Source organism: Corvus cornix, chromosome 28 (genome assembly GCF_000738735.6).
Source record: "Corvus cornix cornix isolate S_Up_H32 chromosome 28, ASM73873v5, whole genome shotgun sequence".
Classification (NCBI taxonomy): Eukaryota; Metazoa; Chordata; class Aves; order Passeriformes; family Corvidae; genus Corvus; species Corvus cornix.
Window position 1 is genome coordinate 2,985,838 of NC_046356.1, and position 27,991 is coordinate 3,013,828.

General features: G+C 47.8%; 1 protein-coding gene across 2 annotated transcripts; it reads left to right on the forward strand.

The window, feature by feature from the left end:
- The first annotated feature begins 281 nt into the window (after positions 1 to 281).
- On the forward strand, positions 282 to 27,988 carry PTBP1 (polypyrimidine tract binding protein 1). 2 transcript variants are annotated; one of them, XM_039566041.1, is made up of 15 exons: positions 282 to 447; positions 4,238 to 4,268; positions 13,937 to 14,015; positions 14,512 to 14,684; positions 15,630 to 15,776; positions 16,713 to 16,883; positions 17,598 to 17,708; positions 18,000 to 18,174; positions 19,422 to 19,496; positions 20,782 to 20,927; positions 23,437 to 23,470; positions 23,970 to 24,062; positions 24,365 to 24,581; positions 24,828 to 24,905; positions 25,234 to 27,988. In XM_039566041.1, exons 1-15 carry the CDS (start codon positions 440 to 442, stop codon positions 25,364 to 25,366), a joined length of 1,671 nt encoding a protein of 556 aa, XP_039421975.1. In that variant the 5' UTR covers positions 282 to 439; the 3' UTR covers positions 25,367 to 27,988. The 2 variants fall into 2 exon arrangements, with proteins under 2 accessions (XP_039421975.1, XP_039421976.1); XM_039566042.1 differs by lacking the exon at positions 4,238 to 4,268 and having other exon boundaries at positions 325 to 447; positions 25,234 to 25,512.
- Positions 27,989 to 27,991: the final 3 nt, after the last annotated feature.

The following is a 27,991-nucleotide window of genomic DNA, read 5'->3' on the forward strand; positions in this document are numbered from 1 at the left end:
CCGGCTGCCACCATGTGCACGCGGGGGGACCCCCTTGCCCATATCCAAGATGGCGCCCAACGCCCTGATTCGGATGCCCTGCCCCCAATCAAGATGGCGGCTCCGGGCGTCATTCCGGCCCCCTTCCCGCTCTGAAGATGGCTCCTCCCAGCCGCCTCCCTCCGCCTACCGAATGGCGCCGCGCACCGGCGAGTCGCCCCGCCCCCTACCCCGAGCGCAGCCAATCGGCTTCTCGTGAGGAGCCAGGGCACCAACCCCGGGAGGCGGGCGGTCCCGCCCTCCCGTCAGGGTGACAGCTCCGCCGGCCAATGGGGCGCCGGCGCGGGCGGGGCGGGCCGGGCGGCGCCGCCATTTTGTGAGTCTATAACACGGAGCGGTCTCGTTCGTCCCGCTATTGCGGCGCCTCCACTCCGCTCCCGACGGGTCGTCTCCGTGTGCAATGGACGGGTGAGTCCCGCCCGGCGCCGCGCCGGGGCCACGAGCGGCGCTGCTGAGCCCCTCCCGTGGTGCGGGGGCGCCCGGGTCGACGACCCGCGCCGGGGGCTGGGGCGGTACCTGTGGGGGGCCCACGGGTGCGGCCGGGCAGGCGGGGGAGTCTCGTGTGGGAGCCCCCCCTGTCCGTGGACCTCTCCCCGCGGCGGCGGAGGAAGCGGAGGCGGCCCCGGCGCGCCGCCTCGTGCGGGCCGTCCCGCGTGCGCTCCCGCCGCACCCCTGGTCCCGGCCGGGGAGAGCTCGGGGTCCCACCCGGAGGGGCTCCGAGAGTCCCGGCGAGGGGAGCTCCGGAGCTGCCGGCCGGGGGGGCTCACGGGGTCTCGTCGGGGCCAGGAGGGGGGCGGTGGCCGGGAGCGCCGCGGGGCGGGCGGGGGGCCCGGGCGCGGCCCCGCGGGGGCGGAGCCGGGCGGGGCGGGCGCACCTGGCGGGCAGCGTGCGGTGATTCACGGCCGCGCTCCCTCCCATTGTCTGGCTCTTCCGCGGGCGGGGGTGGGGGGGCTCTCGCTGGGTTCCTTTTGTGACCGGTTTTCGCTCGCCCCAAGTTTTGTAGGCGGGAGGAGGGCGGGCAGGGCTCCATCGCCGCCTCACCTGAGCGCCGCAGGTACGGCCCGGCCCCGCTCCCGTTGTCCCGCGCAACTCCGGGAGAGAAAACTTCCCTCCGCACGTCGGGACTCGGGGAGTTTCCAGAGCGCAACTTTTATCGTGGGCAGCGTCGATTCCTCTTTAACCACCGCCCGGCGGGGCCTCTCTGCGGCAGAGTTCGCTCTAAAGCGGGTGTTTTATCAGGGGATCTCTCTCGAAAACGAGCTCTCCGTGTTTCTCTTCTCCTGAATGGCGTGGTTTTTTTCAGTGATGTGGTTTTTTGTTTCTTCTAGCGCGCAGTAGTTAAAATATTTCTAAAGGCCTCCGAGTAAGCAGTTTGTTTTCCCAGAGCCGTAAGTACGGGAAGCCCAAATTAGTCCCTTCTCGCTTTCTGCCTCAGAACACTGGTCTGGGCGTAGTCACATGTCTGGGCTTTTTTACACGCTGAAAAGGTGGCGTCTCAGTGTTGTTTTCATCTTAAAATCCATAAAAATCCTGTATCTTACAATTTTTGCAGTCTAGGATCGCTCTGCTGCTTTTAACCAGTTGCTCATACTGTTGAATGATATTATAAAAAAAAAAAAAACTCAACAAATTCTCAGCACATGAGATCACACATTCTAGTGGCAAAAATCGGTTTGTTATCAGCTGTAGTTCCAGGGAAGGCGGATGTTCTGTGCATGTTAAACTAGTTGCTATTTGAATGTAGACGCTGTAGTCTCAGTTCCCCCATGTCTCTTGGAGATCCCGGTGCAGGATCCGTTTGCCCCGTGAAAGTATCTCCTGTGTCCTGCTGGAACTTCAAAAGCTGCTTCGGAAAATGGTTTTAGGTTTTTGCCGAGTTGGCAGCGAGTGGCCCCTAGCTCAAGGCTGCTCCCATCTCCTCCTGAAAATGATCCTGAGCTGTGCCCAAATGATCCCCTTTGAATAAGTTGCTTTGTTAAAACATGTGAGGAGTCCATATGGGCAGTGTTACTTTGGAAAATGACCTGGAGGTTTTACTGGTGCTGCTTAATTTTTCCTCTTATTGCGTAGGAATTATCCCATTATTCCATGGGAAGAAATAATTTTTATGAAGGGCTTTTTTGCCTATTCTTTTGGAACTGGGAGAAGTTTTAATCCCCTCCTGAGAGCTGATGTGCAGGACAGGAGAAGGAAGCTTGGGATAATTTACTGAGGGGGTGTATGAACTGGAAATACATTGCATGTTTCTTGAATAAAAATTCTGAAATACCGTTGGAGCTTGTTTCCTGTGGTATGCGTTATCAAGTGGGCTACAACAATATTCCAGGAATCAATAGTTCTTGGCAAATAAAATGTCTCTTCCAGTTGGATACTTCTAAATGCCATCCCCTGGTAAGGCACTTTATGTAAAACATTTCCTGTGTGAGAGGCCCACAGGAGGAACAGGAAGTGGGAGAAACTGCTCTGGGGTACGTTTGAGAGTTTGGGAAATGTGGGGCATTCCCTGTTCTTATTGTGCTTTGTTGGCAGTAGTTTTTTTAAGGTTCTGGAAATGCCTGGATTAGTGTTTGTGTGTTAGCTGAGGAATGTGTGCTGTGTTTAGGGATGCTGGTTTCTTGAACTGCTCCATGCAGATGGGTTTCATTAGTTCATTAGAGCTGACCCTCGAGTGCAGCCAACCCATCTGCCTGGTGGGTGACCAGCGCCGGGCTCACGGAGCGGTGTCGGATACGGCCTTCTCTGAGGACTTCCCCTGGAAAATACGGAACTATCGCGTGGCTTCCCGCAGCAGCCGTTGGACCGGGCTGTGGCTCCAGCTGCAGAGCGCTGGGTTATGATGACATGGCAGGTTGGGGGGAAGAGGAAGTGTGAGGAGCTGAGCTGGCTCGTCCTGGGGCTGTGGTTCATTTGTGGAGCTGGGGACATTCGAGCGGCCTAATGAGATCAGGCAGGACTTTGATGCAAGTTAGGAATTGTTGCAGGAGTGGGGGCAAGCAAGAACTAGTAAATGCAAGTTTTTTTCACATTAAATCACTGTGTAGAGTTGAGAACTTCAGGTTTCATATTGCTGGTTCAAGAAGGACTGCCCTGCCTACTGTGTGTCCCCCTGCTCTGTGGAGCTGCTGCAGGTCAGTCTCAGGCGGCCATTGCTGCATCCTGTGCTCTGGAATTACAGGCAGCTCTTTGAGAGGAGTTGAACCAGGCAGGGCTTTGTCCATGGCAGTCCAAAGGGGTCATTTCTGCTCTCTGTTTTGTGTTGCTGCTTTACAGGGGGTTGGAATTAAGTACAAAAAAAATGCAATCACCAGTGCAAGGGTATAACTGAAATCTTAGGCTGTCTGAAGTGCTCCCACAAAACAGTAACGTGGAGGTGCTCTAAGGCTCTGGAAGATCACCCGGGTCCAACATGCCAGGCCATATGCAAGCCATTCTGACTGCATTGGTGGAAGACATTGCTGCAAAGGAGGGGTGTGTTGTGGTGTAGAGAGTTCAGTGCTGACAGGAGCTGGTGTGGGTTGCTTGAGGTACAGCTGGTGTTATTTTTCATCTTAGTTAATCAGAAAATCTTCATTTCAGGAGGCTTAAGTGTCTAAGGTAGAGTTTAATAACTTTTTTTGTGGAGTTGATAGAGGAATTCTATGGAGGGTTTACCCCAGCTTGGGATTGCCTGGACCTCTGGGCATGCTGCTGGTCTGGCCCTGCTCTGGCAGTGCTGGTGTGGCCTGAGGGCTCCTGCTCTGCTGGGACACAGCTGGGCTCTGCCCCTGGGACCACTGGAGCTCTGGTGTTGGTCTCTTCAGCCACGCTAGAGCCTGGCAGGGGCTCTCTGTGTGTCGGGGACAGGAACCTCAGAGGGGGATGTTGGTGACAGAGCTGACTCATGATGCTTTTCCTCTTGATGTGGTCAGAGTCGAGGTCACATCGCTGGGCTTGGGGGGGTTCACTCCCACCCCGTGCCCTCACAGGAGGAGCAGGTGCTGCCGTAGGAAGTGGGAGAGCTGCAGTTTTCTGGCACTGCTGGGTCTTGGGTCTCCACCATCACCATCTAATATTTTTTCTTTGTATAAACTGTCCTTGGCTCACCTGCAAAGACAACTGTGCACTTTGACTTGCTTTTTTCTTACTACTGTAAACTATGCTGGATTTTTGTGGCAAACCTATCTAACTTTTTTAATCCTTTTCTTTCTTTTTTCTACAGCATTGTCCAAGATATAACAGTTGGTACAAAGGTAGGCACTTCTCACTTTTTCTCTCTTTTTACACTGCTCAGCATCTGACCTAGTTTTAGCCTCACCAAATGTAGATCTTCAGCTGTAAAGGGTTATTTCTGGTACCATGTAAATTGGTTTTAACCAGAAGGTAATTTAGTTTCATGTGCATTTAAAAGTTATAATATGGCTTAGCATTTAGCTCTTAGCATTTGGGCATTGATTATCAACTTGATTGCACTTAGAAACAGCCCTCTCCCCTGCTAAAATGTCAAGCAATGCTTGTTACTTGTGTGCTAGACAATACTTCTCCATGAAGAAACTGGTCCTTTTCCTTTGGAGAACTCCATTTCCTTTGTTTGTGTGCATTCCTGCTCAGTTATATGTCAAAAATCCTTCTGCCACAAAAAGGGAGGGTTTAGCAGTTGATTTTTATCTCCTGTGAGTACAGTAAATATGACCTTTGCCCTTCTAGTCTCAGGTTTGCAAAGTGCAGCCTTAGCCCTAAACTCAAAGTGCTGACAGGAGGCTCCTTATCAGCCGCAGGTGGCAACAGGCGTCGCATTCACAGGATCAGCACTGGTCCCGTGAAATGCCGAACCGGAATGGGCAGGACAGAGTGGGCTGAAGGGTTCGGGTTTGATTTGGTGAATGTAGTAGCTCTGGGGTCAGGACTGCAGCGAACTCGGCCCTGTGTGTATGTGTTGGCCATCAGCAATGCGGCCGAGCGGCACATGGGGAGCCAGTGACCGAGGGCTGCCAGTGACTGAGAGCCACGAGTGGCTGCTTGGAAGGGCCAGGGAAGCGATGCTGTGGGATGGGACTGATGTGGAGCGGAGCTGGTGCGCTGAAAGCACCGGCAGCCCTACAGAATGGGGTAGGAGCATCACACAGAAAGTGCTGCTGGCCAGCAAAGTTTTTGTGTTGGAAATACGGAATGAACTGTGTTAAGCACAGACAGCCTGGTAGTGTGTTGGGGTCTGAAGGGGCTCTAGCAGCTGGGGGGAAAAGGTCAGTTCTACTTCTTCCCCTACGGGAATCTCAAATTTGAATTAATGATAGTGTCTGGTTCGGGTGGATATGCTGCCTGCTGCAAGGAGCTCAGTTTGCCTTCGGATGCGAGGAGGAGAGGCTTGAGCCTGGACAAATAAGGTTGGTTAATAGTTCATAGCCATTATGAAAGGTGGACTAAGGCATCCCCAGAGCAGTTTGATACAAGGTCTGCTGGTAAACTGATTAATGTCGGTTAAGGTCCCCTGGTTTTTAACAATGTGTAATTTGTAACTTTTAAAAGTGGTTTTACATAACTAAACTTGACCAGGAAGCTTCTGAAACTGTAGTTGTAGTCCTCAGTGAATCTTGGAGTTTTGGGGTGTGGGATTGCCTGCCTCATCACTCCCATCTGGAGGGATTCCAGTCCCTAGTTCCGGTCAGATGGCTCAGATGAGGACTGGGAGCAATCCCATCTGAGTGCCTTCACCCCTGACGTGGGACAGCATCGTACCCACGGCTGTGCCAGTCAAACAGGGAGGGAGTGGTGAGACTGAATTGTGCATGGAACATGAGGTTTCTTGTAAAGTCAGACGAGGCAGGTTTAAAGAAAGTTGAATCAAAATTTGAAGAGTGGCAGAAGCAAGCACGAAAGCTGAATCGTCTTGGTAAAGGTAAGTTTTCAACTGATTTTTGCTGTAGCCACATTATCTGATTGGGTTTAAGTCAGTCATTGAGTATGCAGCTGTAGTTCTTGTTATAGAAGTCCCTTCGTTAGTGCTTGGGTGTAACATGTCGTGGGTTTCTGTAGGTAAATTGGAGTCTGTGTGTATCTGAGAGCAAAGTGAAACTTCTGTGCTCCCATCCTCTGCCTGTGTCAGCCATGTCAGACAGCTTCTGGGATCCAGCATGGACTGGGGTGTCCATTCTGTCACCCGTGCTCAGGAGAGCTTCCTGGCTAAGCTATCTAATCACACACAGAGATTGCAGCTGGAAAACTGTTTTTAATCTGAGGTGTAAATGCACTCATTCCTGATGTCTATGTGCACAGAAGATAGCAATGGTTCACAGAAGGTAGGGATTTGTTAGGTTGTTGGAAGATGACAGTCCCCAAAATCTGTCAGCCATGCTCAGAGACATGCTACTGAGCCCCCAGTAACCTTGTCCATGATCAGATATTGTGACTGGAATGTCCCAAAGCTGGCTCAGACAAGTAGGAAAAGTGCCTGTGACTCAAACCACTGCTGAGCAACGTGTCACAGCAAACTCCCAGTGGCCTCTTGGCATCTTTGTGCTGTGAGTGCCGTGCTTAACTTGGAAATTGAGGACTTTCATAAAGTCCTTTTTTTCAGTTTGCTCCACATTATTGCTTTAAAAGGCAGGCTGCTGGCATATTTTTTTTTTTTATTCTCACATCCTTAATTTACATGTTAAGAGTATTTACACCCACCTATTAATTTTTTCGAGGTCTTAATTAAATTTAGTTTCTTTAACTTAAGAAGCCCCCAGGTTGTCCTAGTGGCTTACTCCTCTGAGCACTGTACTGCCTAAATGGTCTTGTTTTTAATCAGGTGTAATTGTAGTAGCCATTCCAAGCTCCTCAGTTTAAAGTGTGTGAATTTGTTTAGGAAGCTCATTGCCATTCTGGTGTGGGGCTTCCTGATGCACAGCCTTCTGGAATGTCCTGCAGATTAGAAACACATGATCTAAGACTTACTCCTTCCCATAATTTCACTGCTGTCTGAAAAGCAAGAAAGTCTGGCCCTAAGATGGAGGCACTGTATTTGAGCTCTGAGGTGCTCTTTCACCCTGCAGTTGCCTCTTGCAAGTAGTCTGATCAAGGTCTCTCTCTGTTGTGTCTTCTTGCCCTTTGTTTAATTTCCCTGGATATCACTGTTCTTCACACTCTGAAGTCTGAGCAGGACTAGAGAGAGGATGAACTGTGACACGTCGCTGTTCTTTAAGTGAAATTGCATTTTGGTGATTGGAAAAGTCTCAGAATAGTTTAGGTGCTGAATAATCCCATAGTTTCTTGGCTAAGTGAAGCTCTGCTCAAAAGATTGCCCTTCCAGAAACCAAAAGTGCAGTTCTGTGGCGTTTGAGAAGTTAATTTTTAAAACAGGCTTTGCTGGAGTGTGATACAGGCTGACTGCATAGAAGTGATTTGTGGTGAAGCCAGGATCTTTGCCATGGGAACAGTAATTATGGCTTCAGGCAGTGGGCCAAGAATGTTGTGAGGAAATTCCAGTCCCCTCCTATGGCTTTAGTTAGAGGCTGCAACAAGCTGGCTCTTGTGGCCTCCCTGTCAGGCGTGAGCACACATGGGAACCACATGTCGGTGGCAGGGGACACGGATGGCAGTGGCTGTTGGGCGGCATCGGGTCACCTGAGTGTGCCAAACAGCTCCATCTCGCCTGGGAGTGCTGCATGCTGCTTTATGCCACCTGGGTCTTCAGGTCATATATCTGTTAATAAAATGGTTTTAGGAAATACTGGAGTTAAACCTCAGGCCTACTTTGACTTCAATCTGTGATGATTTAGAAAAAAACAAGGAAAATATTTAATACACGTGAACTTACTCAACTGCTCCTTTTAAAACCTGTAAGTTGTAGGGATGGAGTCTGGTCTCTGACATCTGCTTCAGGTATTGTCAGACTTGAAAACGAAGGTGTCGTGGTGCCGCATTTGTTTTCTTCTCACACCAGCAAGAAGAGGAAGCATTACTTAATTTCACGTTCCCCATGGCTCTGGTACAACTCTTTCAAGCTTCCTATGAGAGCACACCGAATGCTGTGCTCAGCTGGGCCGGTGTTTGAGCCATCCCATTCATGGTGCTGCCTCTGCACAGCCGCAGTTCAGGTGCAACTGTGCTGCTTAGAGAGTTCCTGCTGAACATGTATGTTCCACTGACCCCCTGATGGATGGGGCAGAAATGTCCTTCCGTGGGTTCTGTGTTCCTGCAGTGACTCATCCAGGGTTATTTCTCCCTGATAGGATTTCTGTTGAGCTTTGCCAAGGCCCCTCTGCTCCATGGCAATGACTTGAAAACTCAAGGTTGACGAGTAGTTAAGTTTCAGCTTGGGAGCGGTGGATCATAAAGCCTGGGTGTGTGCTGCCCTACAGAGCCAGCATGACTGCATTGCTGCAGCACTTGGAGTTTAGGAATTTTGGGCTATTTAAACTGGCCACACCTTTTATTTGCTCAAAGGGCAGGTTTGTTTCTCGAGGTGTCTCCATAGCAGCAAAGCTGAGAAAGAAAAGTTAGGAGGGGCTGATGGATGAGTGGGTTGAGGATCCGGCTTTGCTGTGAGGCTGGTGTGTGCTCGAGCTCTAACACAGCTCGTTGCCAAAGCACACAGGGTGAGCAGGTGCAGCACTAGAGGGTCTGGTGGCTTTTAGGAACTCCAGGGCCTGTCTGTAGCCTCTAGAAACGGTGCTGGCACTTCCAGCAGTACAGTGGGAGGAAACTGCCATGCTCTGACCATCTCACCCAGCTTCAAAGGGGCCAGGAGGGTATGTGTGTCCAGTGTGCCATTGGGGGATCCCAGTGGGGAGCTTGCCATTGGCTGCTTTGTAGGGATATCAGCCTCAGTCTTGTCCAGGCAAGAGGGAGGTTGTAACAGTTCTAAAAGCCTCAAGTGGCAGGTGACTGATGTTGGCTGAGCAGAGCATGGGTTGAAAATAAGCATCCCCTGTGCCTGCCAGATAGGCTGATGCCTCTGCCACAGATCCACTGTGTCCATGGAATATGCTGACTGCTGGGTTGGACTTAATTTGATTAATGGTATATGTGTTCTTGTGTTTGAATTGGTACATCAGCCATGAGCAATTTGGTGAATTTAATTGATCCAAACTCCTTTGGTTCTGATCAGATGATAAATTGTGTGTCCAGTGTGTGAGTGACACAGAGATGGGAGCAGTGTCACATTGTGCCAGGCTGTGGAATCTTCAAGTTGCTTTTTGTTGGCCTTAACTTCCCAGCTTCCTGGAGACTGTTGGGGATGCAGGTGTGCGTGTTCTTCAGAAGTGTTTCACAAAAAAAGTTGACTCATGGTTTGTTTGTGACCCAAATTGGAATGTTTTTCACACTACTTTAACTGACTAAAGAGTGCTGGAGGCAGGAGAGGGGAGTAGAGGGGAAACGTAAGTGAACTGTGCTGGACGTGAGTCTTTGGTGGAAGGCAAGGAAAGCTGGCATCCTTCCTAGTAGTTTAAATTTAGTTCCATTCTTGAATCTCGAATCTCTCAGCAAAAAATGTTGGAATGTAACATGAGTGTGATGATGTCATCAGACTGGATTTCTCTTAATAGTTTCTTCACAGAGATTTGAGCTGTGAACTGAAGGATCAGAGCATTCCTGCGTCCCTCTGGGACTGACCTCGGACAGCCCCTGATGAGAGCCGCTTGTTCCTTCTGTGCTCAGAGGCATTTTCTTGCCTCTTTGATCAGAGCAGAGGGTTTTTGTGAGCTCAGTGGTCTGTGTCATTTTTTGGAAAATATTACAGTGGTCTTTTATTGGCTCTACAGTATTTTTCAAAACGTAGGAAAGTGAAGAACAACAGTGCCCATGTGCTCTGACTTCTTGCAGCACAGGTTTCCTTTGATTTCTTTTCAGAGGGGGGTTTCCAAGTGCTGCTGTTCCTTGCTTTGCTTTCTGTAAGTGCCTGTTAGCTGATGGCCTGCTTGCCTCCAAAATCCACCTTTTCCCTCTAAAGGTACTGCTATCCCTAGTCTGTCAGAGCAGTGTAAGGTGCTCCGCATCCAGAGGCAATCCTGCTGCTATGTAGGGTTTCCTCAGTGAGCCATGGAGACAAAAAGCTTTTTGTAGATCTTGAGCTTGACCAGCCTGTGGCTTCTGGCCTTTTTGGTCATTGTCCCCTTCCTTCCCATGTGCTCTGTCTTTTTGCCATTGCTTTAATTTTGCTTTCTGCCTGAAAGTTGATTAATATAATGTGTTTGACTTGAAATGAATATTTTTATGGTGATTCAGTTTGTGTTTGTTTCTAGCCTTTTGCACAGGCAGGATGCAGTTGACTTACTGTAATCCATTTAAAATAAGTGCTGTATCTTAAGTAGATAAAGGATTATATAGGGCAGCTGGGAATTTCTGTAGCATTTCTAGGTGTGCTGCTAGAAGCTGAGACAATCTCTGGCCTCATTCCAAAGTATTGTAAGCCAGGTAAAATCCTACTGGCAGTGAGGCAGTGTGTAGTGTATGTAAATGAGCTGTTGCTTTTTAAGCTGTGAAAGCCTGGACAGACTAAAAACTCTTAGAATTTACTTGTTAAAACTTTAAAACAAGGCAAGGCTTAGAGTTTGGGGCATGGTCAAAAATACAGCTGGGGGAGATATGAAATGTTAAGCTGTACCTGCCTCTCCCTGAGTCTGAAAAGGGAACGAGGGAGTTGTTGGCAGCAGGGCTGCCTGGAGCATGGTGTGTGATTAAATTAGTGCAGCTTGGGCAAGGGGCCTTCTGTAGTCAGGAGCATCAGGCCAGAGGAGGCTGCTGGCATGGAAACCCATCCCAGCGGGGTTTCCCTGGTGCCAGTGTGCTGCTGACTGGGGATTTGGATGGTGGAAACAGCCCTACCCTGCTCTAGGTAGGATCTGGCTGTGTGACTCCAGAAGTGGTGGTTGTTTTCAGTCAACAGGAAGAGGAGATTTGTTAGTTCAAACGAGGAGTTTGATGTGCTGTGAGTGCACTGTGGCTTCTGTTAATCTCGTCATAAAAATACCAGCTGTGAAAGAATGGCTGAGCAGAAATGTCAGTGTAATTAATGCCTCTGTGAGCAGGGATGGGAACTGGGAGTTGGAGAATCATGTCTTGAAGAGCAGCTGGGCCTCCCCAAAAGACTCAGAGAATGTAACAAGGAGAGAAGCAGTGCTGTGGGTGGATGTGGGTGATCACCAAACACCCCCACAGCCCTTGGCTGGGTTTGTTCTGTTTTAAACCCAGATTAAATTATATAAAACTTCAGAATCAGTAACTTTTCTACTGTCTTTACCAGAATAATTCAAAATACCCAATGGGGGCGTTGTTGGTGAGAAACTCTTCTAAACCTGTTCAACCAACCAGTCTTGCTTTGGTTCCTCTGCCTCTGCTGAATTGGGTACTTGGTATGAAACATTTGAATTTATACCATGGTTTTAAAGAAACTCATTAGTGTTTCCAACATGTACAGAAAGAAAAGATAGAAAAGAGTCTGGAAAGAGACTGGTGATCCCTGCAGTGTAAGGGCAGAGAGCTGATGGAGGCTGCTGAGTGCTCATTACTGTGGGCACAGTCATAGAGAACTGGGTTTCAGTTTGCCTTGAGTTTGGTCGTTCCAAAAAAGCAACTATTTCCTGTGGCTATCTGATATCAGCTCCAACCCGCCGATGAAAAGTCATGGTTCATGCAGCCTCCTTGTGCTGGGGACTGGCCTGTGCAGCATGGGGATGGCAGCATGGGGTGACCACTGAGGCTCCTTAGGGCTCTGCTCCCCTCACACTTCAGCAGCCAATCCTGCACAGGGAGATGTGGGGAATAACTTCGGTGTGACTACTGTCCATAAACTTCCTTGTGCAGAGAAAAGACCTTGTAATAACTGCTGTTTTCCAACCATGGCAGTATTCCCTCCTCGTTTGCATGTACTTCCAGCTGGGAAGCTTACAAATTGACTGCTGCTGCTTTTGATGTTGAACAATCATCCCCCCTCTGCCTCCCGGCTCTGGTCTGATCGCAGTGGGCAGTACAGGCTGTCTCCAAGATAAGAGGGGAGTGGATTGGAAATTGCTCTCTTTAAAGAGACATGGATTCATGGAGCCTGGCTGCAGTGACATCCTTGTCATCCCTGCCTGTGAGGAAATTCTCAAATATGCAAGAAAATGTTTATTTTAAACAAGCCATTAGGAAAGCTAAATTCTTTCCATAATGGTATAAATGCTTGTTTTTCCAGTTTATAGTTTCCTAGTGTTGCCTCCATGAGAGCCAAATACGTGGCTTGTTCTCCCAGCATTTCCATGATGGGTTTCAGGAGCTGCCCACTATGTTTGCACAGACACATCAATTTGTACTGGAAGTTAATACTTAAGAAGATGTTTTAAAACACTGAAGTCCCATTAAGGCCTGATGCGAAGGCTTTCATGAAGCCAGAAACACCCGACTGTGTGGATAGGGCTGTGCTTTGATGGGTGGTTCTTGTCAGTAGCCGTCAGGTGTATCCCAGGCTGTGGCACAGAAAGCCATACCTGGAGTGGCAGCAGCAGTGCAGGCACAAGAGTGTTCTGACAGCAAACCAGAGGATTTTTTTTTGTACCCTTGGAATTATGCCTTAATTTGAGTCATCAAAGGATGGGATCACAGTCTAATAGCCTCCCAGCCCAGCTTGCCTCTTGGTGTACTCAGGAATCGAAGTGCTAATTAGAACAGCTGTTAAAAGGCCCATTCTTAATGACTGCGCCATGTGAGGAGGAGGAAGCCGAGGCCAGAGCCTTGGTGGGAGCTGGTCAGTGCTTGCAGGTGACCAGCAGCAGCTCATGAACCGCGGTTTGGAACCTGGCCTAATTCTCATCTTTGGGACATCAAAGTCCTTGAAGCCTCTTTGAAGAACTGGCAGTGAGTAGTCAAACGAGAAATTCGAGATTTGAGGGGGAAAGAAAAAAAGCCAAACGGTGTGTCTGTAGCTGGGTGTTCTGGGGCTCTCAGTGACCTACTTTCTCAGCCTGTCTGCTGGGGGAGTGCACAGAGCTTTTGTTGTTACATGGCTCCCGTTTCTGCAGGTGCCACCAGATACAGGGCGTGTGGAAGATAAGGGTTTCTGGTGCCATGGTGTGGAGCGGGGTACGTTTCCATTGAGGTGGGTGGGAGCTGCTGAGGCAGGGATGAGCTCTGTGCTTTTTTCTATTGATGAAAGCTTTTTTAGTGCAGCACTTTTGTGGAAGAGTAGTGTAAATGATGAGAAAGTGCTCTTGTGTGTTAGATCTGTAGTATTGTCTGCTCACAGTTTACAATGGGACTTGAAGTCTTCCGTGTAATTTACTTGAAATTAAGCTGTGCTGATTGTAAGGTGCATTGTGTATGCAAGTATAGATTGTGCTAAGAAGTCATTCATAGGCACGTTTACTTTTGTCTTAGTAGTGGTTTTTGTACATACTACTTGAGCTAGACTAGTCCTGGTCAGTTGAGGTGATTTAGGTGACTTTACAGGGAATGCTGTATCAGAAAATACCTTCTACCAGATCAGGGTGCTCCAAGCCCTGTCCAGCCTGGGCGTGAACACTTCCAGGAACGGGACACAAAATGCACAGCTTTGGTTCATAACTGCCAAGTCATTCCCAAACAGTTTTGGCAGTTTCAGAGTGAAAATCCTGTGGGATGGGAGTAGTCAGAAACCTGTTTTGCCAGGTATGACAGGAGAAGGTGTCTGTTGGTGCACAGCACTGCGTGTAGTGGCTTCACACAACTCAGCAACACTCCAGCCCTGAGATCTCTAATGCTGAGCTGAAAAGAGATACTGAACAGTGCTGCTCCATTACCAAACTGGATCTGACTGATATTTAATTCATGGAGGTGAGCTTCACTGCCCACTGTCAGTATGTTTTCACTTACACTTATGTTCAGCTCCTCTCCAGCTTTCTCTCAATTGTTCTGCTTTAGGAGTGCCTGGACAGAATTGAGTAAAATGCTGTCTGTTTACCTGTCTTCTGTTCTCTTCCAGCGGGCAGCTGAGGAGCTTTTCTCTCCTTGTGTTACTACTAACGGACCCTTTATCATGAGCAGCAACTCTCCTTCTGCAGGTAATATTGCATGGAAACAAGCACAGCAATTTATAAGTGCTGTGAGGAGGTCTGGATTTTCCTTCTTAGTCATAATTTAAAGGTCTCTTCATTTTTAGTACTTACTAGGCCTTCTGTGGGATGGTGCTGAATAATAATAATAAACTTCAACAACACTAGGCCAGGTGGAAAGGAATAAAGCATCAATCTGGGGTTAGTGGCTCAGACCCCCACTAAAAATGTGGATGGGTAGGTGTGTGCTTTACACAAACTAGGAAATGGCCACTGGAGAATTGATTCCATTGCACTGGCATTTGGCTATGTCCCTCCCATCATGTAATTTGGGGGAAAAAAAGAATAAAACCATGTGTCTTCAGACTCAAGTTAACTTAGACTATGGAATTTCTCTGTAATAGTGCAGTGACTGGCTGGGAGCAGAGTCTGTGTGTCAGCAGTGGGAAATGCGTGCTTCTTCTTCCAGACCCTTCTCATCAGCAGTAACTCTTGCCTCTTACAGCTAATGGAAACGACAGCAAGAAGTTCAAAGGTGATAACAGAAGTGCTGGGATCCCATCCCGAGTAATCCACGTCCGCAAGCTCCCCAGTGACGTCACGGAGGCAGAGGTCATTTCTTTGGGCTTACCCTTTGGCAAGGTCACCAATCTTCTGATGTTGAAAGGAAAAAACCAGGTATTGTCTCCATAATTGAAAGCATGGATTGTGTCAAAGACTCGATGAGTTTGTCATCAGGAAACCAGCTCCAAGTTGTTTAAACAACTGCTGTGTGTTACGAGTCAATAACTTCTGCATACTCTTATTTTACTTTTCTGTGATTATCCCATGGGCTGTAGAAAATACCATTTTCAGGCTGCAGAAGGAGCTCAGTCCATAATTACAGGTTGTCACTTATAATTAGCGTTAGGCCTGGTTTGGAAATTGCAGGCCAGGGATTATTTGGACAGCAGTGCCATGAGTTGGCCTTTTTCACTCAGGCTTGCTTGACAGCCGAGTTACCACCGTGTAACGTGGCATATTGAGGACACCTTTCCAGATGTAGTAAATGAGCTGGGTAAGGCTGAAGTACTCTTGAGTAATGCAGGAGGTGTGCACTAATTTGGTAACTAAAATTGTCTTGCAAATTAAGGAGTAAAAAAAAGCAAGCCAACTTTAATCATTGCTTAAAATAATGTCTTTAATCTTAATTATGGAAAGGTGCCTCTGATAAATTGCGTGGTGTGATTATATGCAAGTGCTTACTGCAGTGACTTGCTACAATCCCTTATGTTTCTCTTTTGAGAGAGAGAAGCCCCTAAGGGTGTGGAGCAGTGAGGGGGCTTCTTACCCTGGAGAGAAATGAAGAGTCTGGATTGTTGCTCTATTTTTGTGTTCTTGCAGACACTTATGTCTAAGTACACATAGCGTGGAGATCTTAGGGTGAGACTGAAGCATTGCATTAAGTCAGTCTGGAGAGGGAAGATTCTCATTTGTTTTACCTACAGTTGATTTTTAAACAGTTCTATGTACAAAAACATGTGTAAATGCAGTTGTTGAAAAGCTGTTACGGCTGCGCCAGAGATTCGGGGTGACCTGGTGCTGTCCTGGTGTGATGTGTCCGTGTTGGGTTTCACTTCCCAGGCTTTCATAGAGATGAACACAGAGGAGACAGCCAACACCATGGTGAACTACTACACCACAGTCACTCCGGTGCTCCGGAGTCAGCCCATCTACATCCAGTTCTCCAACCACAAGGAGCTGAAGACAGACAACTCTCCAAACCAAGCAGTCAGTTTGTTCTCTGCATTGTAATCCCAGGGAGGGCGGACACACAGCCAGATCTCTGCTGCTAGCTTGAGATCCAGGGGCTTGAGTAACATCTGGTGCTTTAGGGTGTTTGTTTCTAATGTTTGAAAGATTTCTGTGAAGTGCAGCCCTGATGGGGCAGAACTCGCCTGTGGTAGAGCACGGCCTGGTGCTGGTAGGTGCAGCTTTGGGGTGGCAGTGCCTGAACCCAGCAGGTCTCTCAAGGCTCTGAGCCCTCAAGGGTCTCTGCACCACAGGCTCTGCAGATGGGAAAAAGTTCCTAGTTTCAGCTCAGCCCCTCCTGGCAACCTTTTAGGACAGAAACCCTGGAAAGAAGTTCAAGTGTTGTGCCTCTTTGTCAGATGTGGCTGCCAGTACCATCCCCTTTGTCTCCTCTCACTTCTTGAGCTGACTCCAGTCAGGATCAGAGCATCCGGTGCTGTGCAGATGGAATGCTGCTGTTGGAGCTGGAGCACGAGTGTTCTGTATGTGAGGGGGCTCAGCAGAACCCTCAGGCACTTGTCACTCGTGGATCCATGTGGCAAATATGCATCAATCTTTCAGTCTTGTCAGCTTGTGTAGGATTCTGGAAATAGTGTTTCACTCCAGAAGACCCCCATTTTTCCCTTTTTCTAAACAATGGGATAATTTTGCTGCATCGGTTTATGCTGAGCAAGATTTTGCCATAGCATAGGTACTGTATGGTTGATTTCGTTTGTATTTTTGCTTTGCCCTTACTGGCTGGGGTGGTCTTTATTGGCCCTATCTCAAAAGTGCCCCAGCCCTGGGAGCAGCATGTGGCTGTTCCACACACTGCTGAGTCCAGCAGGCTGTTTGCAGAGCAGGAGCTCAAGGAGAGCTGACAGTGTGTTTTTTGGAAGCAGAAGTGTGGGTCTAACAGCTTTTTTGGTCCTGCAGCGTGCCCAAGCAGCTCTGCAAGCCGTGACCCAGGTGCAGGCCGGGACCCTGGCGCTGGCCGCCACGGCTGCGGCCGTCGATGCAGGGATGGCGATGGCTGGCCAGAGCCCTGTCCTGAGGATCATTGTGGAGAATCTCTTCTACCCTGTCACTCTAGATGTTCTGCACCAGGTAAAACATGTCACCACAACTGCTTGAAGATTGTCCTGGAGAAAGGGGCAGCAGCAACTGGTGTATTGCTGTAGTTGCAAATTTTGTGGTTTGCGTTTGTACAATGCAATTTCTGAACAGACTTCTCTGGAGACCAAACACCTACAGGAGATGCTGCTAGTTTTGGTCTCCCACTCTTGCCTGATTTTAATTTCCAGAGATTGGAGTCCTGGTCCACTTTATTGGATTGATTACAGTTCTTCAGGTTATCTTTAGGTTTTAGCAACAGTACCTGCTCCTCATCCTTTTGCCAGGGCCTGGGAAACAAATTGTGTCCAGGAGCTATTTAGGCAGTGGCCAGTTTGGAAAGTTCCCTCTGTCTGCTGTGATTGCTTAACGTTATCTTAATGTTTAAAATGCAAGCTTGACTGCATTTAAGAATTCCTGAAATTCCTGGAAGAGGTTGAATTCGTGAAGGTGTTTGTGAATATTCCTGTTTAATAAACCAGAATAAACAAACTCTGCTTAGGGTGCAGTTCAGTCACTCTGATGTGTTCTAGGCTGATGCCATGATGCCAGCCAAGCAATGCCTACAGTGTGGTTTAAAACCTTCAGTGCTGCAGTTGAAAAGCTGACGGGATGAAGGGATGACTTTTGTTTCTGCTTGTAATAAGAGATCAATATGAAATTATCTTACTGGAAATGTGATAACAGGATATGCAAATATCTTTACAGATCTTTTCCAAATTTGGTACAGTCTTGAAAATCATCACATTCACGAAGAACCACCAGTTTCAGGCCCTGTTGCAATATGCTGACCCCATGAGTGCTCAGCATGCCAAACTGGTGAGTGCTGCATACCTGGATTACTCTCCATTGGGTTTGCCTTGTTTAATACAAGCTCAGGGTGGGCTGACACCACTGTTACCCCAAGAACAGGGCATGAGTGGGAGGGAATTGCTCCCATATGCGACTTGGAGGCTGCCAGAGGGGCTGAATGAAGCACAGCTGTCTCCACATGAGATACCTGTTCTCAGGTGGAGCCATGGGGTGGCTAACACCTTCACTCTGCAGAGAGCAATTGCTGTGAGCTTGGTGTGAATGCATTTGGGTGAGGACTGGTTTGTTTCCTTGCAGTCTCTGGATGGACAGAACATTTACAACGCCTGCTGCACGCTGCGCATCGACTTCTCCAAGCTCACGAGTCTCAATGTAAAGTACAATAACGACAAGAGCAGAGACTACACCCGCCCAGACCTGCCCTCTGGGGACAGCCAGCCCACTCTGGACCAGACCATGGCAGCTGCTTTCGGTGAGAGTTCAGGAGGTGGGAACAGGACAAATCCAGCTGGGGTGGGTGGGTGGGTGGGTGGTGGTGCATCCTCCACCCCCTGCTACTTTTCAGACTGCAGTGTGCTCTGAGAAATGCTTGTTAGGCCTCGTCCTCAGAAATACTGCCTGGCCTCAGCTCTTTCAGAGGGAAATTTTTCCACAGGTGCCTTAGCTTGCACTGGCTGTTTCATACCCTATGTGCATACCCTTTGTGCATATGCTATAGCAAATCTGGAAGTTAGGTTAAGTTATAGTTACCATTTAGGCTAAATGCTGTTAAGTGTTACTGCTCTGTTAAGATTGTTAAGGTTAAGCTATAAGTTTAGGTGTAAGTTAAGTGTTAAGTTTAGGTGTTGTTAAGCTTTAGGCCACATTCCTTTTCATCTTTGTTTACACTTTCTTTACACACACACACCCCTAGGTAGTTTTCAGTTCATTTCTGTTTTGGTTGCCTGGATTTTGTTTAGTTTCTTGTTGCTTGCTTTCCCTTGTTGTGCTTTAGTTGCCTTTTGTAAAGGGAGTGAATCTTGCCAATGAATCGGTTGTGCTTTGTAGTTTAATATTAAATCAACTTTTGTTTGTACCCTCGTTGGTGATTTTTTGGGCAATCTCAAGCACACTTGTTCAGGACAGTGTGTCAGGAGAAGGGAAGGAGGATGTCATCCTGGTGTATTTGGTCAAAATTTTGGAATAGAGTGTAAGGAGGAACATTTGGGGATGATCACTGAGGATCAGATTAGTGCCAAATCCCGTGGCAGTGCCAGCAGTCGCTGCCTCTGGTGCCACCTGGTGTTTGCCCAGGAATTGTTTTGGTAATCTCTGGAAGTTCATTGTTATGTGAGAGGCATTTTTGAATTGCTGGCTGGATTTTAGGGTTTAGCTTTCAACTAAATGCTTCTGTTGAAGGCCAGATCAAGACATTCTGGCTAAGTTTAGGGAGGTTTAGGTTAGATATTAGGAAAAGGTTCTTCACCCAGAGGGTGGCTGAGCACTGAACAGGCTCCCCAGGGCAGTGGTCACAACACCAAGCCTGACAGAGTTGTAGAAGCGTTTGGACAGCGCTCCAAGGCACGTGGTGGGATTGTTTGGTCTGTCATGTGTAGGGCCAGGAGTTGGACTAGATGATCCTTGTGGGTCTCTTTCAACTCCGAATGTTCTGTAGTTCTGGGAAGTTTAGAGTTTTCCTGCTGTTAAGGCATCTCTGTATAATGTGTATGTCTTTCCCAGGTGCCCCAGGAATAATCTCTCCTCCATATGCAGGAGCTGGCTTTCCTCCTACTTTTGCCATTCCTCAGGCTACAGGTACTGTATTTCGTAAGTTGTCATTTTATGTAGGTTTTCTGTTGCTGAAGCATCTTCATGTTTTAAAGCAAAATAGTGATGTTTTTGTTGAGGTTAGCCATGTAAATTCTAAATGCTGGCACTTGGACATGGAAGGGCCTGGTGATTCAGTACATCACCTCAGCTAGGAATGCCGTGTGCAGCTGCAGCACCTCTGGGCAATGTCCTGGTGATGGGAGGAAAACACGTGAAGCAGGATGGGAGAAACAGTAAAGGCAGGCTTTGAAATAATTGGGGAGATGGTGAGGAGATAGAAGTTCTTGTGCTTTGAATTTCCTCATGTGATTACAAAGGTTGGGAACTTTATTTGACAGCTGTAAATGTAGTCAGAAGCAAGGAATCTGTCCATTTTTTTCCTCAATATTTTGAGAAAGCTGGTATTTAATCATGAGACTGATTACATGTGCTAGGACAGTTGCACTTCGAAGTTCACAGCTCATGCTGTAGGTAACAGATCATTGCTGCTTCCAGAAGTAGCCAAGAGTCTGAAAACTTGAGGTGCTGAACACGCTCACTGGAGTGCCAGCCTAAACAAGCCTTGCTGGGGTTCTCAGCGTTCCAAGCCATGTTGACTTTCTGGGAACACAATGGAATTTCCTTGCTTATGACAAACAAGCACAGAGTGGGCTGTTGAGGGGTTGTTGTTTTGGTAACATCCAGCCCTGCTGAGGAAATAGGCAGGGCTGCTTTGGGAGGAGTAATCCATGGAATTGACCACTAGCAGTTGTTCCTTGAGCTCTAAAGCTCCTCTTGGCCTTGGAGGGCCGGTACAGGAGGTGCCAGCTGGTACTGGGAGCTGCCTAGGAATGCCTGTAAATCCAGCTGCAGTGGTTCCCACTCAGGAGAGCTGGGTGATGGTGGCACAGGGTACCTGGTGGTTGCATGCGTGGTGACAGCACATTGTGCATGCCCTGGTTGGACGGACCCTCCCCATGCCCCATGTGTGACACCTGCCCTGCACAGCAGAGCTGAGGCTTTGTGCTCGTCCGCTGCTTGTGAAACACGCACGAGATTGCTGAGGCACCTGCTCAGCACCAGGCACTGCAAGAGCAAATCCTGTTAGAAACCAGAACATTTCCTGCAGCACCAGAAGCAGAGGCTCCTGTTGCCCTTAGGATGACATGGGCATTGTTGGGAATGATGACTTGCATGGTTCAGAGGGCGTGCTGTTCTCCCTTCTGGTGCAGCAAATACACTAGAGTACATGCTGTTAATTCTTTACTGGTTAATATTCTTTAATTTCCAGGCCTGACAGTTCCAAGTGTTCCTGGAGCACTAGCTCCTTTGGCTATTCCAGCAGCAGCTGCGGCGGCTGCAGCAGGGCGGATTGCCATTCCCGGCCTGTCTGGGACAGGGCACTCCGTGCTGCTGGTTAGCAATCTGATCCCAGAGGTTAGTGCAGTCCTAACTTTACTCTTTTTTTTTCTCCTTCCTGTTATCTCTGCTTTCACTTTCTGAACACAGATTGGGCTGAAATTCATTGAAAGTGAAATCCCGCTGTATCCAAAGGAAGCGGCACCGCTAGAGCAGCCGCTGCCATGCTCTGACAGCCCCAGGTGCAGGGCAGAGCAGTACTCTAGTTGCTGAAGGGAAATGGGAAAGTCCATCTCAGATTGAAATTGCTCTTCCTTGGTTCTAAGCCAAGGATGCTGCCTGCCTGCTCTTGTCCCCCAGAGACTACAATGCCTGTCCCTTCCTCCCTCTTCTGTGTGGAGTCTCCCCACCATTCCCATGGATTAGTGTCATTTGGGTCACAGAATAGCCATGTCCATTCCTTTTCCTTGGCATGCTGTAGTTTTTAATACATTAATTCAGAACTACAGAGAGGCTTCATGCTGACCTTTGCTCTTTCTGTGTAGTGTCTGGATCCCTGCTAGCTTGACCTTGTACCTGTGCAGTATTTCCTCTGCCATGTGCTTGCACATTTCCCCCTTCCAGGATTCCTGGAAGTTTTTCCTTAGCTAAACCCTTTAACAGCTCACAGTTTACATTTTCAATTCTACTTAACTGAGTGAGTTGAAATATTGGGGTTTCTCTAAAAATAAAGCAAGTAATATTTGAACAAAAATCTTGTTTAATGAAAGACAGCACCATAAGGGAATTGGATACGGGGGGCTTGGATTTTCCTTCAGTCAGCCCCTGGATCTGGTTGGATTGAAAGTGTAGAACCTCAGGTGTTCAGCAGAGTGATGGGGCTCTGCTGAGGAGCTGTAACTGGTGGGACTGTGCACACACGTTAATAGCACTTTGCAAAGCTGTAAACCTTACCAGTGATGGCAGAGTCACCACAAAACCTCTTTGGATCAAAGGGGAAGCCTGGATGTGATGAATGATCAAAACATTTAACTCTTAATGAGGTGAACCAATTGGATCATGTTTCAGACTGCTCTTACCTGTCATTGCTGTTCTCTCCAGGGCATGAAATAATAGCAGGGGCTGTGGAACAGCTTTGGGATTTGCTGCTCATGCTGCCTGGAAACTGCTCTGCCATTCTAGGGACTCTCATCTGTGGCTTGTTCCACCATAAGTCCTGATAATTGCTGGCATCATTATTCCTGTTCAGTGTGACACTGCTCTGGGGATGCTCTTGGGTGCCTGGATGGCAGTGGCAGGACAAGGGGCTGTGCTGCACCTCTCAGATTTCTCACAGCTCTGTTTAGGCAGGAGCAAGCAGTTATTTCATGCCCTGTGGTTTTTTTGAGGAGCTCTTCACTCTCCATCCAGCTTGTCTTTGGGCTAGAGAGACTTTGGGACTTGGACTGAAGCTGTGAACTAACAGACATGAAACTTTTTCCACTGCCTGTATAATCAGTGTTGTAGAAACTTACCTGTGCCACAACCAGTTAGTAAAGAGACAGCATTGCCTGGAGTGACTCCTCTGCCATGGGGTTTTCCTGAGTGGGAATCATGGGAGCTGAAATGGCTCCATTTTTTCTTCCACAAGAGTGGGAGCAGTTCACACATCTCAGCTTGTGGTGACCCAGTACTTCCGGTTTCTGTACGGTGAGGTCAGGCCACGGAGCGGGAAGGGAACAGTCCTCTGCAAACAAGGTACCAGCTCCTTTATCTGAGTGCTTCCAGCAGACCTTGGAGTGGGATTTGTGGCAGTATAGCTGCTCATCTGCATGATCTGTTTGTTTAAAGCAGTGGCTGGTACCCAAGGTGGACATTCCTTGTTTCTTTCCAGCCAAGTATTGTGGTATGGATTGCTTCCTGCAGTCCCTGACCCCAAAGCAGCAAATGAAGCTGTTTGTGACTTGGTCCATGAAGTCATTAACTGTAAACAGGGGAAATACTTTTAGTCAAATTTTAGGGAATGCCATTGCAATTGAATTGGATATTGCAGCCTGTGGAAGTCACTCTGGGGGGATACTGTCTCTTACTCCTTTGTATATCTGAAGTAAAAATGCCTTTTCTTTATCATTGTGTTCCACTAGGTAAAACCTATTAACTGTTTCTGTAAGCAAGTTATTGTATGTAGAATTCTATAAATCTGACTGATGGAACACTACATATTCCTTATGTATTTACTGACCTGTGTTTTTTGCTACTTTTTTCTTTTCTCCCCATCCCTGAATTTTTTTTCTTCCCCCGATCCGGAATTTCTTTGCCAACTGACTGCACGGTACTTCTGCTTCCTGTTGTTGCTTGAAACAAAAAAATAAAAACATTCCCCTTCCAAAAAAAAAAAAAAATATAAAACAAACCCTGCTCTTCGGAAACCAACCTGCCCTTCAATATTAACCATCTTGAAAACTTCATCATCCATCAACCAATTTCGCCATTTCCTGCGGGGACTCTGCCCTTCCTCGTTGTGGACGATTTGTGCAACCTCGCTCTCCCCTTCGATTCCTTACCTCTTCCCTGTCCCTCCGCTGCCTTGCTCTGCTGTTCTCTAAAGAGAGTTACACCCCAATGCCTCTTTATTCTTTTCGGTATGTTATTATTCACACTTTTTATTACCTTGTTTTTCATTTATTTGAGATTACTTTTTGATACTTCAGAAATGTACAGTTTGCAGTTTGCTTTTTTTTATTTTTTGAATGCATAATTTCGGTTTTACATTGTTTACTTAGTTTGCTGTTTAATTTAGTTTGCCTTTGGTTTTGGTTCAGTTCTGCATGGGTTATTGCTTTGCATGTCTTTGATAAGAGTTTTAAATGGTGAGAGCATGCGAAATTGTCCAGTCTTCTGGCAGTAAGATTTTGGCTTTTTGCTGAAACCCAATGTCTTTTCTTTAATGTATTGTTCCATTATTATTCTGCTATATAAGAATTCCCTTAATTAGAGCAGAATACGTAGCCATGGTTGGAATGAGATCAGTTCTGGTTGGGAATGGATGTTTTTGCTGTTGGATTGATTAGCTGATGTTAAGTTGAATGAGACTTTTTGTTTCCCTACCTAAGACTGTTCTTGTTTCCTCCCTCTTTGAAGGAGTCTATGGTGATGTGCAGAGGGTGAAGATTTTATTTAATAAGAAAGATAATGCCCTGGTTCAGATGGCTGATGGGAATCAGGCCCAGCTTGGTAAGCTTGGCAGGGTCAGACTCTGAGCAGTTAGGGACAAAAGGGGTACTTAAAGCTTTGATATTGGCACTTCCTTCTCTTCCAACAGAAGACCCAAATGTATCCATGCCTCGGGGGGTGTGTCTGTGGGGCTGCTCTGGGACAGGGGTGGCTCGTGGGTGCGAGGGGGAAGTAGGCAATGCAGTGAGGCAGAGGGACCCTGCAGGGTGCGGTGTCTGCGAGGGCAGAGAAATTCTGGCCTTGGATTCATGTCTGAACAAAACTGAAGTACCCTGCAGTCAGGTCTGTCCTCCCCCTTACAGCCATGAGCCACTTGAATGGGCAGAAGCTCCACGGGAAGCCAATCCGTATCACGCTGTCCAAGCACCAGACAGTGCAGCTGCCCCGTGAGAACCAGGAGGACCACGGCCTGACCAAGGACTATGGGACTTCTCCTCTACATCGTTTCAAGAAACCAGGCTCCAAAAATTTCCAAAACATCTTTCCCCCTTCTGCCACTCTTCATCTGTCCAATATTCCGTAAGTATCTGCAGGGAGAGTTCCTGTTTGGCTGAGTATTGAGGTGTTTGCAGCCTCGGTTGTGAGGGTGGGCACAGGCAGCTCTGTGCTGCTGCCAGGAGAGCTCACCCAGCTCCCTGTTCCATTGCCTTGCCACACCAAGAGGCTGCTGGTAGGGAATTTAGAGAAGTCTCTGATGAGAATTAGTTTTTTGAGATAAATTTGTTCTGTCAATGTCCATTTGACTGGGAAAACTGTTTGTTTCAGACCTTCAGTAACTGAAGAAGACCTTAAAATGTTATTTTCAAGCAATGGTGGGATGGTCAAAGGATTCAAATTCTTCCAGTAAGTGTTTTGTGTTATGTCCTCTCCTTACTCTGGGGTTTTCATATGGGAAGGGTGGAAGTACTTGGTTCCAGTAAAAGGCTCAAAGGTGAGCAGAATCCTTACTAACAGTGTTTGACTCTGGAATAAAGAATTCCTGAGTACCCTTGGGTTGAGCACTGAGTGAGCAGTAGGGACTGTGTGTGCTTGCCACAGAGACACCCCTCTAAAGAGTGAGTGTGGTGCGGGTACCCAGGGGGTTAATTCTCTGCTGGATGGGAGAACTTGGATCAAGCTGGGGAAACTCCTGCAATGGAACTGAACGTGCTTGAAACTTGTGTCTTGTCAGGAAGGACCGTAAAATGGCTCTGATCCAGATGGGCTCTGTGGAAGAAGCCATTCAGTCCCTCATTGACCTCCACAATCATGACCTGGGGGAGAACCATCACCTGCGCGTGTCCTTCTCCAAGTCCACCATTTAGAGCTTGGGAAGGCCTGAGTAAAAATGGACTTGACTTAAAACCTCTGGGGTTCAGCCTTGACCTTAAAAGGCTGAACACCAGGGTTTCAACTTCCATCATTCCAGAAAAAAAAAAAAAAGCCACTTTAAAAATGCAGCTGAAGTGACCTTAAAAGACCAGAGATTTTATTTTTTTAAAGAGAAATCAGTTTACCGGTTTTTAAAAAAAAAAAAGAAAATTAATTTTAATTCCTCTTGCTAACCTTGCGGTGATGGGTAACAATCTTGACTGTTCCAATAAAAATCACAAGTTCAAGTTTACACTATGGAACCTGCTCTGGGAAATTCCCCTCCCCTCCTGCTCCTCTTCCCCCAAAAAGCAGATCCCAACAAGTTTATCAGGTTTCACATTGATGCCTTTTTTTAATTTCCTTACCCATCCATGCCTTGAAAGACCTAAAACCACTGTGTGAATTCACTGTAGCGCCTTGGAGTCAGGATTGTGGTGACCAGGAGCTCCCAACCCGCCCAGCACAACACTCGGTTGCATTGATCCCACCTTACCTGTGCACCTGCTGTCCTGTGCCTTAAACCTTCTACTTCTTTGGGGAAAACATCTGAGCTGCAGGGAGGGGATGGGCAGAGCTGAGGGGGGGGAGTGGTTCTGGCTGACGATCAGCTGGGGGAACTGGCAAAGTGGATAAAGGAAATTTTGGGCTGTGACTCGGGGCAGTCATTCCCCGCTGCCCTGCACGTGTCTCCATCTCGACGTCTGCCCTGTGCCACTTCCCAGTCTGCTCGTGGGTCATTGCCACCTGCAAACTCAGGTGGGAGTTACCTGAGAGCCTTTGTGGCTGAGCAAAAGTGTGGGTGGGGGAGCATTCCCAAGGCCAAATCACATTCCAGTGTCAGGAGCGAGCCCGCAGGCTCTGCCCTCACAGAGCATCGGTGAGGGACAAAAGAGCCGCTGTGGGACACTTGTGAAGATGAATCAGAGTTTGTCGAAATTGTCTGTGTATATACCTAAATGCTTGGCTAGGATTTGGAGAATCCTTGGATACCCCACAATTAGAAAGGTGCCTGCAAGAGGTACCTTTGTGCCCCTAATTGGAGATTAACGAGGCTGCTGTAGCTCCGCCATCGTTCTTAGAGCATGTCTTCAGCATTTGAGCTTTTGTTTGAATCCTTGTATTATACTTTGATGCCGTTGCTGTCCTCTGTGCCTAGCAATATTTCCAGTTGACCAAATATTCTAATCTCTTTATATGCAAAAGAAATAGTTTAAGTACCTTTTATAGAATGATAAGATGGTATAAACGTAATCTAAATTTACTCCTTTGTGGTATTACCCGTGTATACTGTACTTTATTTTCTTTGTTTTGTAATTGAAGCTGTAGGGCAGGAGTAGTTTCCAGGCTGAGGTCGTGGCTGAGGATGAGCAGAGACAAGGGTGTGAGAGAATGAGCACGAACAGCTCGGGAATGGAAGGAATAGGACCCAGGCTAAAGATTTTTTTATCTTTTGAACCTATAAGCCCAGATGTTGTTCTAGGAAGGGAATTTATTAAAAGTAGAATGCAGCAGATCGGTTTTTCCCAATGATACAACCTTTGTTTTTGTTGTTTTGTTTTTTTCTGGCTTACAACTCTTTCCCGGGCCATTCTGCCTTCTATTCCGTGTGATCCGATGTTGCCTTACATTTCCCTCTAACCTGCAACCTGTTCGGATGCAAAATAACAAGAATCTTGTACTTTTTTTCAGGGTTTTTCTGCAAATTGTGGACCAAAGTTTGTTTTTTAATTGTCTTAGTGTAGCAAGTTCTGATTTCCTTGCTTGGTATGGGAGCTCTTGACTTGCCTAGCACTGAGTGTTTGGAGAAGTCTTAACTTTCCGTAGTTCCTCCCTGGACTCTCAAGGATATGAATTATGCTGGAGAAGCGTGTGAGGTCCGAGTGAGGGTCCGGCTGGGGCTGTGGCGTGCTGGGTACCCCTGAGGGGAGGGCAAGACCCCCGGTGACAGCATCACCCCAGCTGCTTTTGGGTACCTCTAAATCTGGGTGAGCTGTGCTGGAGCCAGGGCTCTGCCCCTGCAAAGCTCCCCTGGGCCCTGCCAGCGTCCTGCAGGAGGGCACAGCCGGGGGTCTCGATGGCTCTGGGCTCGTCCCCTCCCCAGTGAAACACCCGCTCCTCCCACAGGGGACCCAGCCCGCCCAGCACAGCAGCACTGGGGTAACTGGTCAGTGCTCCCCATCACCCTCCCCAGCTCTGGGGAGGCTCCTGGGGCCGGGCCCCGGCCAGGACACTCTGGGTGTCCTGTGCAAATCACAGATGGATTGGGGTAACCAGGCCCCCGGCACGGCGGGCGCTCCCTTCGGATCCTGTGTTTGCATGTAAAGAATGTGAGTAACTAAGGGTGTACATATTTATAATTTTTTTATACCTGTTGTAAGACATGAGGGGCAGCAAAACCCAGTTTTTTATGGTGACCAGATGTATTGTATATTTTGATAACAGCAATTCCAGGTTCAGTATTGTGGAAGGTGGGTGGGGAGGGGAAGCGTACACACCATCAGAATTCCATTGCCTCTTTCAAAGAATGTTTGTAATGCAAAAAGAAATGAAATTAAAACTATTTTATAACAACCTTT